This window comes from Ranitomeya variabilis, chromosome 4 (genome assembly GCF_051348905.1).
Source record: "Ranitomeya variabilis isolate aRanVar5 chromosome 4, aRanVar5.hap1, whole genome shotgun sequence".
In the NCBI taxonomy this organism is placed as follows: Eukaryota; Metazoa; Chordata; class Amphibia; order Anura; family Dendrobatidae; genus Ranitomeya; species Ranitomeya variabilis.
In genome coordinates, this window is record NC_135235.1 from 401,951,339 (window position 1) to 401,966,496 (window position 15,158).

Consider the following 15,158-nt stretch of genomic DNA (forward strand, 5'->3'; position numbering starts at 1 on the left):
CAGTGGTAAACACTGGTTGTTCGGGCCCCTATTCAAGTGAACTGTACTGTTCTGGTATCCGTACCAAACTATTTTTTTGTTTTGTTTTTTAACTGTTTGGTCAAACTTGCCGGACTTGAACATCCAGGGGTCACCCATCACTACTAAGCACTAGTGGTGGGGCGGTGCAGTAGCAGTAGATACTGCATGTACTTAAAACCTGAGCACTGAGGCTGGACAATACGTTTAGGCGCTTTCTCACTACTCAGTGGAAAAGAACATATTAGCACAAAATACAAGTGCTTCTGCGTACGCCTGAACATAGAGAGAGGGCATGAGAGGGAAAAGCTTGTTCCTCGACCTGTTAAACTTAAAACTACTACAGGTACATATCTAGGGAGTACAGCTGAGCTGCAAAGCCTGGGGATTGTGTTCTAGTGGAGGTGAAAACTCATTACTGATTTTTTAAAAAGCAATGTGTTTGCAAACATTAAGAAATGTTTATTTCCAAAGCTATTGCCAAACATTTAAATCTTGAGACAATCACTTTAAATAAAACAGATCATAATATGAATTGTAATTAAATACTTGCTTTTATCTGGTGATGTAGGGAGTCGGTCATTTTCCATCATGACGTCCTTGTACAGATCCTTGTGTCCTTCTATATATTCCCACTCCTCCATGGAGAAATGGACAGTGACATCATCGCTTCTTATAGGAACCTGACACAATGATACAATCATCATCCGGACACATTAACCCTTGTGTTACTTATAATGTCCCACTATTCCCAGCAGCGCTCACCTCTCCAGTCAGCAGCTCAATTATCTTGTTGGCGAGATCTAGGATCTTCTGCTCATTGGTTTTGTCGTGAATTATTGAGTTAAGTTGAGGCTTCGAAATGGACCTGAATTTTTTCCTTCGTTTTCCTGATATTTGGTGGCGAATGCTTGATTTCAAAATTTTACTGTCTTTCTCCAGTATTGGATATTGCTGTGCATAGTAAGAAAAAGGAGTTAATTTCTTTTTCTTATACAGCACTATACCTTTTGTCAATTGTATGCAAAACTATTAAGCCAAACATTTAGCATTGTCTGCAGTTAGATTGAACCCCTTTCTGACATGGTGATTTGTCCTTTCCTTCTTCAAAATGCCGTAACTTTTATTCTTCAGTCCAATTAGCAGTACGAGGGCTTGTTTTTGCAGGAACTAGTTACAGTTCTGATTGACACTATTCATTTTGCCTTTCAATGTACCGACAAAAAGTTCTAAGTGCGATAAAATTGTGAAAAAACAAAAGGCAATTCTGCTATTTTTCTGAGGAGGTAGTTTTAGGGGAGGGGTGGGGAGTTGTTTTGTGACGTTCGTCAAGTGGTAAAGATGAACTGGCAACATGATTCCTGGGTCACTACACTTACAAGGATACCAAAGATATATAGTTTAATTTTTTAAGTTGTGAAAAAAAAATGTGCTGTTATACGAGACTCATAATGTGCTCCTTCTTTGTGGATGAAGATGTAAAGGCTGTTTTTTTGTGTCACCAGCAGATGTTATTACTGATACCATTTTAGTGTAAATGTGACAGATTGCTTCAAATTGCATTTTTTTTCTTTTTTAAGGGGTGTTACGGCCACCGGCAACCAAAAACAGCAATGCTTGTGTTTCCATTTTTTTCCTCTTCACAGCGACCACCAATATGGTAAATTTTATATTTTTGACAAATTGGAATTTTAACCCCTTAACCCCCAGAGCTTTTTTCAGTTTTGCATTTTCGTTTTTCGCTCCCCTCCTTCCCAGAGCCATAACTTTTTTATTTTTCCGTCAATATGGCCATGTGAGGGCTTATTTTTTGCAGGACGAGTTGTACTTTTGAACGACACCATTGGTTTTACCATGTTGTGTAATAGAAAACAGGAAAAAAAATTCCAAGTGCGGTGAAATTGCAAAAAAAAGTGCAGTCCCACACTTGTTTTTTGTTTGGCTTTTTTGCTAGGTTCACTAAATGCTAGAACTGACCTGCTGTTATGTTTCTACTGGTCATTACGAGTTCATAGACACCAAACATGTATAGGTTATTTTTTATCTAAGTGGTGAAAAAAAATTCCAAAATTTGCTAAAGAAAAAAATATATATATTGCGCAATTTTCCGAGACCCGTACGTTTCCATTTTTCAGGATCTCGGGTCGGGTGAGGGCTTACTTTTTGCGTGCCGAGCTGATGTTTTTAATGATACAATTTCAGTGCGGATACGTTCTTTTGATCGCCCGTTATTGCATTTTAATGCAGTGTCGTGGCGACAAAAAAACGTAATTCTGGCATTTTTTTTTTCCTCGCTACACCGTTCATTGATCAGGTTAATTCTTTTTTTTTTATTGATCGGGCAAATCTGAACACGGCGATACCAAATATGTGTAGGTTTGATTTTTTTTTTTTATTGTTTTATTTTGAATAGGGTGATTTTAACTTTTATATTTTTTAATATTTTTTTTTAAACTTTTTTTTATTTATTTTTTTACACTTTTGCCATGCTTCAATAGCCTCCATGGGAGACGAGAAGCTGGCATAGCCTGATCGGCTCTTCTAAATAGAGGCGATGCCTATGTAGCAGAATTACTTCATTGCTATGAGCGCCGACCACAGGGTGGCGCTCACAACAATCTGACATCAACAACTATAGAGGTCTTCAGGAGACCTCTGGTTGTTATGCCAACGCACAGATGACCCCCGTGACGGGGTCAGCGGTGCGTGCATTTCTGGCCAGTTGCGCTTGTGAAATGCCGCTGTCAGCGTTTGACAGCGGCATTTAACTAGTTATTAGCAGCGGGTGGATCGCGATTCCACCAGCCGCTATTCCAGGCACATGTCAGCTGTACAAAACAGCTGACATGTCCCGGCTTTGATGCGGGCTCACCGCCAGAGCCCGCATCAAAGCAGGGGAACTGCCATCGGACGTACTAATAGTATTAATAGCACGTCCGATGGCAGAAAGGGGTTAAGGATTCAGCAATACCACGTACACTTCTCAACATTGAAATTGCAGCCAAGAAGAAATTATGGAAATCACAGGATGTTAAGTATATGCAAATGATGAAAAAAATTTAACCAACTATTTCAAGACATCTCGACTCATTCAGTATTGAAGTTTCTGCACCATGTGTAGAAATACGCTTGCATGTCTTAAGGCATGATATCAATTATGTTATTAACCCCTTCACCCACCAGCCTGTTTTCACCTTCATGACCAGGCCAAATTTTACAATTCTGACCACTATCACTGTGTTAACTCTGGTACGCGTTAACGGGTCCCACTGACTCTGTGACTGTTTTCTCATGACATATTGTACTTCATGATATTGATAACATTTGTTAGATACGACTTGTGTTTATTTGTGAAAAAATTAGGAGATTTGATGAAAAAAAAAAAAAAATCCACAATCTTGAAACTTACGGTAAATTTTCATGCCCTTAAAACAGAGTTAAGGCACACAAAATAGTGAATAAATAAAACATTTCCCACATGTCTACTTTAAATCAGCATAATTTTTAAAGATTTTTTTTTTGGTTAGGAAGTTAGAAGGGTCAGATTTTTTATTCTTAGCTTTTTATGGAACACATCACAGTTACAGAAAATACCCAAAAGTGACACCATTCTAAAAACTGCACCACTCAAGGTGTTCAATACCACATTCAAGAAATTTAATTACCCCTTCAGGTGCCTCACAGGTAGTGAAGCAATATGGAAAGAGAAAATGGACAACACTTTTTTTTTTTTTTAATCCACAAAACTTTTTATTCTATACCCTTATTTTCATAAGGGTAACATGAGAAAATGGACCCCAAAATTTGCTGTGCAATTTCTCCTGAGCATGCCAATACACCGTATGTGGGGAAAATCTCCTGTTTGGGAACAAGGGAGAGCTTAGAAGTGTTAAAGGTTGATCAGGAATTTGTGAAATTAACGGAACATTTTGAAAATGTTGCAATTTTCAAAGTTTTCATTTTTATGCCGTTAAAACGAACCCGTCAGCAGGATTGTGCACAGTAACCTACACAGTGTCAGCACACGGCAGGGCTCGGAAGCGAAGGAGCACTGTTTGACTTTGTTCTTTTAGCCTCCATTTTTTATTTTCACAAAGGTAACCAGGAGGAAATGAACACCAAAATGTGTTGTGCAATTTCTCCTGAGTATGCTAAAACCCCATATGTGGGGAAAAACTCTTGTTTGGACACACTGCAGCGCTCAGGATGAAGTGACGTTTTAGGCTTCTTTCACACTTCCGTCGGTACGGGGCCGTCGCAAACCGTCGGCCCGACGGATGTTGTGCTAAATTTAGCACAACGTGGGCAGCGGATGCAGTTTTACAACGCATCCGCTGCCCATTGTGATGAGCGGGGAGGAGGCGGAGTTCCGGCCGCACATGCGCAGTCGGAAATGGCGGACACGTCGCACAAAAAAACGTTACATTGAACTTTTTTTGTGCGTCGCGTCCGCCAAAACACGACGCATCCGTCGCACGACGGATGCGACGTGTGTCCATCCGTTGCTTATACTAGTCTATGGGCAAAAAAACGAATCCTGCAAGCACATTTGCAGGATGCTTTTTGCCCATAACGACGGATTGCGACGGAGGGCAAAAGACGGAAGTGTGAAAGAAGCCTTAGACACATATTATGATGGAATGTTCTGCGGGTGTCATATCATGTTTGGAGAGCCCGTGATATGCCTAAACCGTAGAAATACACCACAAGTGACCCTATATTAGAATTGATTTAGCGTTATCCCGACAATTTTATAATGTGGTGGCATATATAAATTATGTAGAGTGCATAAGGTTGGTATACGTGAGCTGTGTAGCGTACGTCAGGTTGGCATACGTGAGTTGTGCAAGTCAAATTAATTTAGTAGTCCATGGATGTGTGCAGTTTGAAGCATTCTTTTATACACAAGCCAAGTTTGTAGGGGGGCAGGTCTCACATTGCCAAATGGTATCCTTGTGTACCCCCCCTTCTGTAACACACTCTGCAATTCTTTTGCGACCTTCCTTTCTTTGATGTTTGAGGGACCTCACGGGGGAAAATTTGGCCTGGTACGATACGAGCACCTTCAGTTCTGGAAGTACTGAGGCCCACTCCTTCCTGACTGCCAAATATTATGGTCTTAATTACTACCTCCTGGAATCGACGGTACGACTTATTGGTCTGGCCTGCACATCATGATGGCAGTGTGCAATGCTTTTGTGCCATCTGTACAATGTGCACAGCCAGCTTCTTGTACCACACCTTGGCTTTTTTCATGGAAGTGTACGGCTAGAGGATTGGATCAAAGATCTGTTTTCCCCAAGTTCTTGTTGTACCCTAGTACACAGTGTGATTTGTGAATCTGTGTAGAAGTACCTCATACAGTTGTAGGGATGCGGTCATCACCATGCATGGTGGTCACCCTTTCTGAGCAGCAGCCCAATTACCAGCTTAGGGAGGAATTTCTGATTTTTGCGGACAGTACCGCAGGCTATGGTAGCTCAAGCAGAGAGTAACTTGAACAGTGGGATGCCGGTATAAAAATTAGCTACATAGAGGCAATATCCTTGATCCAGCAAGAAGTGCACCTAATCCCACAAATTTTCCAACTCACTCCCAGGACAGTGGGTATTCAGGGGGTTGAATCTGGGTGTCCCTCCCTTTATAAATTATAAACCTGTGGGTGTACCCCGAGGTACTGTCGCTCAGCTTGTAGAGTTTAATTCCGTACCTGATCCTCTTGCTGGGCATGTATTGTCAGAATTTGAGCCTCCCCTTGAAATGTATTAGGAACTCATCCATGCAGATGTCCCTTTGGGGAATGTACACCTCAGCAAACTTGTTGCTGAAGTGCTCAATGACCGGTCAAACTTTGAAAAGTCGGTCAAAGTTAGTGTAATCTCGGGGATGGCACCGTGCATTATCGTTATAATGCAAAAATTTGTGGATGGCCTCAAAACGTTTATGGGTCACAGCTATGCGGAACAGTGGAGTGTTGTATAAAACATCAACACTCCAATATTGCTGAAGTTCTGGCTTCTTCACTTAGGCCATGTTAAGAAAAAGGCCCCAAAATGTCTTCATTTCTTCTGCATATACAGGGGTCCAGTTACAAAAGAAAGTAATTATGTTTTGGGCCAAAACTTGCTGGGCGTATGAATTTGTAACTATGCCACTTCATACCTTCATAAACTTGGGAGTTGGACTGGTATGATAGAGTTGTGAAGGCCACTTCATGGCGTTGATCACATGTTATGCAGATGTATACTGGAGTCTGGAATAGAGGTCTATCCTCTTCAGCAATGGGTCCTGCTTTTACCTTGGACTCAATGATAGTCAGAAATTGGTCTACAGACCAAGTGGGCAAACAATGAAGAGGCCTTCAAGAGGGAACGTCACATAGGTCCTACTCCTTGGATTATGGTGTGGGGTGAAATAATGTTAGGTAGCCGGACTCATCTTGTCTTCATTGCAGGTACACCAACAGCTGGATGTTACATTGATTTAGTGGCAGAACCAGTGGTCCGAACATTTCTCCACAGTGTTCAAGGATCCATTTTTCAATATGACGACAGGTCACATATTGATCAAGCTACCATGGCCTGTAGCGTCAAAGGACTTGTCTCCCATTGAGCACATCTGGTACGTAATTAAAACCACTAGTGGATCTTGAGGATTTTCGTGTCCCAGTGCTTTCCGTACAGCACCATCCCTCAGGCAACCAGTAAAGGGGTTGTCCGGTGTTTTGTTAAAGGTCTGTATTCACTCATGTGACTGCAGACTCTGGAATCTTTACAGCGTGCGCATCTGTAAAATGGACTCACAGATGGCATACGAATTGCAAAATCCTCTTCTAAACTAAATTTCTGTTCAATTAAAGTAATCCCATTGTTATTCAGACCAAGTTGACAGCAATAAACATCTTCGTTTATATTTTCAGTCATTACAAAAAGCCATAAAGAAGGAACATTTTGGACTAGAGGAACCCACAGATGGAAAACTGGGTCCCATGAGAATGGATAGGTTTACTGGTCTCATAAATCAGGGCTACTAAAGTTGTAGATAAAGTCCTTTACAATTATATCTAGCTATAAGATTTATAACTATGTTATAACCACTAAGCCTCACCTCCCCTGTGAGATGAGCAAATAAGTCCTTCGTGAGATTTAACATCAGCTTTGTCAGGTGACTCCTATTCTTGTTCACCTGTGAGCCACGTGCGACTTTGACACTGTCCACCATAATGAAATCCTTGTATAGACCCTTTTGTCCTTCTATATACTCCCACTCCTCCATGGAGAAATGGACGGTGACATCATCACATCTTATAGGAACCTGACACACAATGATACAGTCATCATCCAGACATATTAACCCTTGTGTTACTGTATAATGCCCCAGTATTCCCAGCAGCGCTCACCTCTACAGTCAGCAGCTCAATGATCTTGTTAGTAAATTCTAGGATCTTCTGATCATGGTTTGCTTCATTTAAGGACAAATGAAGTAGAGACTCCTTTATGATACCATAGGTTTTCTTAGTTATTGTATAATCCTGTGTAGAGAGAAAGACACTGACATAATTATCTATATAAATGCTCAAAAAACACATTTTGTCATGTCCCTGTTTTGGACTATAAGACGAATCACAAATTTAGAGGAGGAATCTAGGAAGAAAAATATTCTTTAATGTAAAAATGGGGTTCCATCTTATAGTCCGAATTTAGCTCACAGGGAGGTGGCAGTGGAGAGGGGGTCACAGGAGTCAGGGCAATATGGTCACTACTGCAGGATTGAGCCGAGATCTAAAATTGTGCATGCGCCGACACCAGTGCCACTTTCCTGAAGCCTTTCCACCGGGAGATCAATATGCGCAGCGGGGAACTCAGTTCCTGCCTCGTACTGCCGACTTATTCCTGAAGCCCACCGAAAGAGATCAATAGCTCCTGCCTCGCACCACCAGGACACCCCCTCCTCCCAGCCCAGTGCCTGCAGCATCGCCCCACTCCTACCGCCAGCTTCTTACAGCAACACCCTGCGTCCTGTGATGCCGCTTTGAAAGACATCAGTAATGATCCTAGGGAATCTTAATTGCTGCTGCCTATCAAGTTGAGAAGGAAATAAAAGACCATTTACAAAACAATTTATATAGTCCATCACTCTACATTGAGGCTATGTGCACACGTCCTGAATTCCGCAACTGTGCCGCGGGTATAATGCATGCGGAATTGGCATGCGTTTTCCCGCTAAACACTAGCGTTTTACAAGTGTAATTAGCTTGCAGATAGCTCAGGATCCATGCTATGAGTTGAAGACTGGGTTGTGGTGGAGAACTGGGCCCTGGTGGAGGAGGTCTCTTCTTAGAAGGAGGAAGGGATCTTCTTCCGTCATTTTCCTCAGCAGAGGGAACCAACTCCTCTTCGGCCAGAAGGGCACCACCAAGACAACCTTCCTCCTGAGTACCCTCGGAACTAGAGAAAGAGGTGGAAATGCATAGGACAGCCCCTATTCCCATGGCTGGGATAGTGCGTCGACTCTTTCTGAACCGCCTAGAGAGTTTAGGGAGAAAAACCTTTTGACCTTCACATTCTCTCTGGCTGCGAACAGATCCACCCTTGGCACCCCCCAGAACTGACATAGCATACTGAGCACTTCGTCGTTCAGCTCCCACTCCGTGGGGGGATAACTTCTGTCTGCTCAAGAAGTCTGCCAGCTGGTTTCTGGACCCCTCTAGGTGTACCGCAGAGACGGATAGAACCGTTGCCTCCGCCCATCCAAAGATCCTCTTGGCCAGGTGTTGCAGTGCAGGATGTTTTGGTCCCCCTTGATAATGTAGGAATGCCACCGCCGTCATATTGTCGGACAGGATCTTTGTGTCTGCCCCTGACTATCAACTGGACCTGAAGTAGTGCCATCCATACTGCATACAGCTCCCTGAAATTCGAAGACATGGATACCATCTCCGAATTCCATTCTCCTTGGAAATATCTCCCCTCTACATGGCCGCCCCATTCTAGCTGACTTGCGTCGGTGGTGACCACGACGCATGGGGAGAGAATCCATGGAACCCCTGCCTGGAGGTTTTCCGGAGCGAGCCACCAACGTAAGGATGCCCTTACCGGGAGGGATAGGGATATTACTTTGTTCAGCGACCATTGACATTTGTCCCAGGTGGAAAGAATTACGCACTTAAGCTCCAGAGAGTGGAACTGACTCCACCGTACACAGGGGATACAAGATGTCATTAGTCCCAAGATTCTCATTGCTTCCCTGATGGAGCAGTGGCTTCCTGTAAACTGGTGCATTCTTTCTACAATGGCGTGCTGTTTTTCTTCTGGCAAGAAAGATGTTGTCTGTCTAGTAGGAACCCCAGGAATTTCTTCCTGGTTTCCGGAACCAGGTCCGACTTTTCCCAGTTTATGACCCATCCCAGCTTCTGAAGCGTGGAGATCGAGATATGGCAATGGTCCCTGAGCTGTTCCTCAGAGCTGGCCATTATCAGGAAGTCGTCTAGATAAGCGACTATGATGATGTCCTGTTTCCTTAGGTAGGCAACTATCTCCGCCACCAGCTTGGTGAATAACCCTGGGTGACGAGGCTAGGCCAAAGGGAAGACATCGGAACTGGTAGTGACGGACCTTCCCTTGGACCCTCAGAGCAAACCTTAGCATGGATAGGAACGTGATAGTATGCGTTCTTCAAATCTACACGTCACCATATTTTTGTCTATATGATGAATTGTAGATCTGATGGATTCCATCTTGAACTTCTTGTATCTGATCCACTAGTTTAAGGGCTTGAGGTTTATCATTATCCTGCTCTCTCCTGAGGGCTTCTTTACCGAGAAGAAACTGGAGTAATGGCACTTGCACCTTTCCTGCTCGGGGACCAGGACTAGCGCTCCGACTTTTAGTAGGTCCTGGACATCCGTCCACATGGGGGGGGGGAAGCGGCTGACTGAAGGCAGGAGTTTGTTATTATGAACCTTTCGGGGGTGAACTCTATTTTGTAGCCACGGGAGACTCTCTCTAAGATCCATACATTTTTTGAGATCTCCTGTCAGCCTCCCAGGAGCTGCCCTATCAGTTCCCCTACTCTCATGGCGTCACTCTACCTGAGCCAAAAGTAGAGTTCTTACCCCTACCTCCCTTGGGGTAGCTCCATCTGTCCGTTTTCCATTTCCCCTTATAGCCTGACTTCTGGCAAGGTTTGGGTCTACGAAAGGGCTGATATTTCTTTGGTTTCTCCTCAGGGAACCCCTTCTTTTTGTCTGATGCATTTTCTAGAATATCATCCAGAACAGGCCCAAACACCTTATTACCAGAGTAGGGAATGAAACAGAGGTTATTTTTGGACTGAGGGTCTCCCGACCAAGTCTTTAACCACATAGCCCTTTGGGCCGCATTGGACAAAGACCCATTCCTGGCTGCCAATCGTACAGAATCTGCAGACACATTAGCCATGAAGCCGGTCGCCAGTTTTAGGAGAGGAAGGGATTTTAGCATGATGTCCCTGGGAGTCTTAGATCTTAAATGTTCCTCTAAGTCTTTAACCCATAAGTGCATGGACCGAGCCACCGAGGCATTGTCGCGATGTTGGCTCGGATTATGGCTGCCGAGGTTTCCTAGGTCCTTTTTAGGAGACCATACGCCTTCCAGTCCATGGGTTCTTTCAAGCTGGAGGAATCTTCAAATGGGATGGAAGTTCTCTTCGCCACTTTAGCTACCGAAACGTCTATCTTGGGGATGTCTTCCCAGGCTTTGATGTCCTCTGGCTCAAAGGGTAGGCGGAGCTTAAAGTCTCTCGGAATGACCAGTCTTTTTTCCGCATCCTCCCATTCCTCCATGATCATAGAACGAATGTGGGCATTGACCTGGAACGCTACTTCTCTGGGATCGTAACCCCCCCAAACATCTCGTCCTGTACGGAGAGGGGTTTGGGGGTTTTCTCCCCTGCATGGTATCTCGTACTGCATGGAGAAGTTCATTCATGTCCTCGGAGGAAAATAGGTACCTCTTTGTTCCCTCTGGTGGGTCAGTAAAGACTTTCCCTTCCTCCTGGTTAGATTCATCTGACATGTCATCTTCAGAGGACACTTCTGTCTCCCTTGGTCTTTTACGGGACCCTCCCTGGGATTCGGATTGCGAGGTATGACAGTATACCATCCCGGAGATGGATGCCCGGACCTCCTCTCTTATTATGGACCTCATGTCAGATAGCAACGAAGTCTGTTCCTCTCTGATGATCTTTGAAGTGCAGGGTTCACATAGGTGATTTTGCCAGGTCTTTGGTAGTTTACAGCGCTACAGATGGAACATTTTTTAGTTCTCCCTGACTTCTTGTTATCCTTCTTTGGGGCCAAGACAGGTGTCCCCCCCCCTAGAATACACAGAGCATATGCCATGTGTTTCTAAGTGTAGGGTAAGGGCTAAGAGTGGCTGTTGCTTTTGTAAGCTTACTCACATGCCCCTGGCTTTGTTCCAAGCCAATATCTGTCTTAGTGGGATCCTCCATGTAGGATTTACTGGTATGCAGTCCTAGCTTACAGTAGGGCAGCCCACACACAAACGGAACATATTTATACGATACCCATGCTTGGCAGTAAGTCTTCGCTGATCCTCTTCCTGCATTCCATCCTGGAACGCACGCTGGAACGCACCCCCGACCACAACCCGGAAGTGCTCTACAATCTGATTGAAAATGGACTGATTTAATGTCCATTCGCCCTGTCTCAATTGATTACGGCTCAGGAAGTCTGCCTTCTGATTCTCTACTCCCAGAATATACAACACTGAAAGGGATAGAAGATTGTCCTCTACCAAATTGAAGATTTTGGAAGTGGTGTCCATTAGGGCTCGGGATCTGGTTCCCCCTGGTGGTTTAAGTAGGGTACCACCACCCGATTGTCGGAGAATACTCGAACATGATGCACTTGTAGGATGTGTAGGAAGGCTGATAAGGTGTGACCCACTGCTCAAAGTGCTTTTTGATTTGAGGATGCCTCATGTTCCTGACCTGTCCATACCCCTTGAGTGACCTTGTTGCCCAGGTGAGCTCCCCACCCCGTGGGGCTTGTGTCTGTGGTAACTATCTAAGATATCTCTATTGCCCAAGGGATTCCTTTTGACAGGTTGTTGATATTCATCCACCAAACTAGGGAATGAGTAGTGGCTGAATTTAGAGTCATGTGACCCTCTAAGCAACCACTTAGTGTAACCTGTTTTTTTTTTTTAAATATCCCACTGGAGATCTCTTGTGTGAAGCTGTGCCCAACTGAACTGCTGGTAGACAGGCAGAAAGGGAACCCAGTAGTAGTTTGATACTAGATTTATAATCTTTTGTTTTTTCTGATCTGGGAGGCGGCATTCTAGTTTTGCAGAGTCCAATGTTAGACCCAAGAATTCCTGAACCCTGCTCGGCTCTAGCCTCGATTTCTGCAGGTTTAGAAGCCAGCCTATATTTATTAGGGTATTCATTACTCTGTCACGCTGCTGTCTGCAGTGCTGGGCAGAGTTGCTCATAATCAAAAAATCGTCCAATTATGGGACTATCAAGATGCCCTGCTCTCTCAGTTGAGCCATCGTCTCCACTATTAATTTGGTAAATATGCGGGGTGTGACTGATATGCCGAAGGGAAGGGCTCTGTATTGGAATTCCCTTATTTCCCCTTTCATGTACACCGCCAGTCTGAGGAATTTTTGTGAGTCTCCGTGAATAGGGACGTGATAATACGCGTCTCAGATCCAATACGACCATGAAACAGTTCGGAAACAGAATTTTGATGGTTGATTTTATTGACTCCATCTTGAATTTTTCATTCTTTACATAACTGTTCAACTTCCATAAGTTTATTATTGTTCGGTAGGACCCATCTGACTTTGGAACTAGAAATAACGGGGAGTAAAACCTCTTCCCTGAGGGACTTCCTGAATGACGGCTTTGTCTATAGGTTTCATTATTTCGTGTTCTTGGGCCTCTTGTTGGGGGGGGGGACCTCCGGGTTGTTACCACATAGCTTTGGGGAGGTAGGGAATTAAAGTCCATCCGAAGCCCCGCCTTGATTAGCTTTAATATCCAGGGGCTGGTTGATATTTTTTCCCAGGCTGGGAGGAACTGAGACAGCCTTCCTCCCACCCTGTAGGAGCTGTCACTTAGGGGTCTTTTTATCTCGGGTGGAATTACCAAAAAGGAAACCCTTGTCTCTCCTCTTTCCTTCGTCCCATCTGTTTTGCTCCCTCGGGGGTCTCCTCCGAAAAAATTTTCTATTCCGAAAGGACTGTTTCAGTAATGGTGGGGCCAAATTAGGGAAATCTTATGATTTCCTTATGATTTATTCACATTGCGGGGCTGGGAATGACAGGCAGGGCGGCCGCGCAGGCGAAGTCAGCTGGGCTGCATATGAGGAAAGACGGCCAGCGCTCACTGCGCCTGCACCAGGCAGGGGAAAAGAGCGCAGGCACCGGCTACTTTTGAAAACAGCGGTGAGGAGGAAGCGGCGCCCGGCGCCAAGAAGATGTGAGTGACAGCAGTGTGCTGTCTGAAGCAGGGGGGAAACGCCGGCCCACTTGACTGAGGACCAGGTACTTCAGACAAATTATAAAACTGATTATTTCTCAAGTTACAGCACCCAGAACTAAAAGAGCCACCTTGTCAGAATGCAGCATTACTGCTGCACAAGGTGGCTCTTTTAGTTTGAAACGACTGGGGGGGGGGGTGACAGGTTCCCTTTAAGGGACTTAAACACAGTCTCGACCTCCGACTTGATTACAGAGCTCAGTTCAGAGGCAAAGTTTGGGGATTCCTCGCAGAGAACCCGTCATATACAGGAGTTGCAAAGCTTCTTATCCCATGTCTTTCCCACTCTTTCCCTAAAATAAAAGGAAGAGAGGGAACCCCAATTACAGTACAGACCAAAAGTTTGGACACACCTTCTCATTTAAAAGATTTTTCTGTATTTTCATGACTATGAAAATTGTACATTCACACTGAAGGCATCAAAACTATGAGTTAACACATGTGGAATTATATACTCAACAAAAAAGTGTGAAACAACTGAAATTATGTCTTATATTCTAGGTTCTTCAAAGTACAAAGTAGCCACCTTTTGCTTTGATGACTGCTTTGCACACTCTTGGCATTCTCTTGATGAGCTTCAAGAGGTAGTCACCGGGAATGATTTTCACTTCACAGGTGTGCCCTGTCAGGTTTAGTAAGTGGGATTTCTTGCCTGATAAATGGTGTTGGGACCATCAGTTGTGTTGTGCAGAAGTCTGGTGGATACACAGCCAGTAGTCCTACTGAATAGACTGTTAGAATTTGTATTATGGCAAGCAAAAAGCAGCTAAGTAAAGAAAAACGAGTGGCCATCATTACTTTAAGAAATGAAGTTCAGTCAGTCCGAACAATTGGGAAAACTTTGAAAGTGTCCCCAAGTGCAGTGGCAAAAACCATCAAGCGCTACAAAGAAACTGGCTCACATGAGGACCGCCCCAGGAAAGGAAGACCAAGAGTCACCTCTGCTTCTGAGGATAAGTTTATCCGAATCACCAGCCTCAGAAATCACAAGTTAACAGCAGCTCAGATTAGAGACCAGGTCAATGCCACAGAGTTCTAGCAGCAGACACATCTCTACAACAACTGTTAAGAGGAGACTTTGTGCAGCAGGCCCTCATGGTAAAATAGCTGCTAGGAAACCACTGCTAAGGACAGGCAACAAGCAGAAGAGACTTGTTTGGGCTAAAGAACACAAAGAATGGACATTAGACCAGTGGGAATCTGTGCTTTGGTCTGGTGAGTCCAAATTTGAGATCTTTGGTTCCAACCACTGTCTCTTTGTGTGACGCAGAAAAGGTGAACGGATGGACTCTACATGCCTGGTTCCCACTGTGAAGCATGGAGGAGGAGGTGTGATGGTCTGGGGGTGCTTTGCTGGTGACACTGTTGGGGATTTATTCAAAATTGAAGGCATACTGAACCAGCATGGCTACCACAGCATCTTGCAGCGGCATGCTATTCCATCCGGTTTGCGTTTAGTTGGAACATCATTTATTTTTCAACAGGACAATGACCCCAAACACACCTCCAGGCTGTGGTGGCAATGCTGCAGCGGTGGCTGATGCGGATGGAGCTGCTTGTCGCTGTCCTCCATGGTTATCACCTGGGAC

The 15,158-nt window shown here is 44.4% G+C and overlaps 1 protein-coding gene across 6 annotated transcripts in view; it reads right to left on the reverse strand.

Moving 5' to 3' along the window:
- The window catches only part of LOC143764897 (uncharacterized), a 43,109-nt gene that overhangs the window by 16,384 nt on the left and 11,567 nt on the right, over window positions 1-15,158 (reverse strand). For 5 of the 6 annotated variants that reach the window (XM_077250978.1, XM_077250981.1, XM_077250983.1 and 2 more), the window contains 4 exons: window positions 7,418-7,549; window positions 7,126-7,332; window positions 784-972; window positions 572-701 (listed from right to left, as the gene is read on the reverse strand). In XM_077250978.1, coding sequence (XP_077107093.1) covers window positions 572-701; window positions 784-972; window positions 7,126-7,332; window positions 7,418-7,549 — 658 coding nt within the window. The remainder of the gene's footprint in view (window positions 1-571; window positions 702-783; window positions 973-7,125; window positions 7,333-7,417; window positions 7,550-15,158) is intronic. The other variant, XM_077250982.1, reaches the window with a different exon arrangement.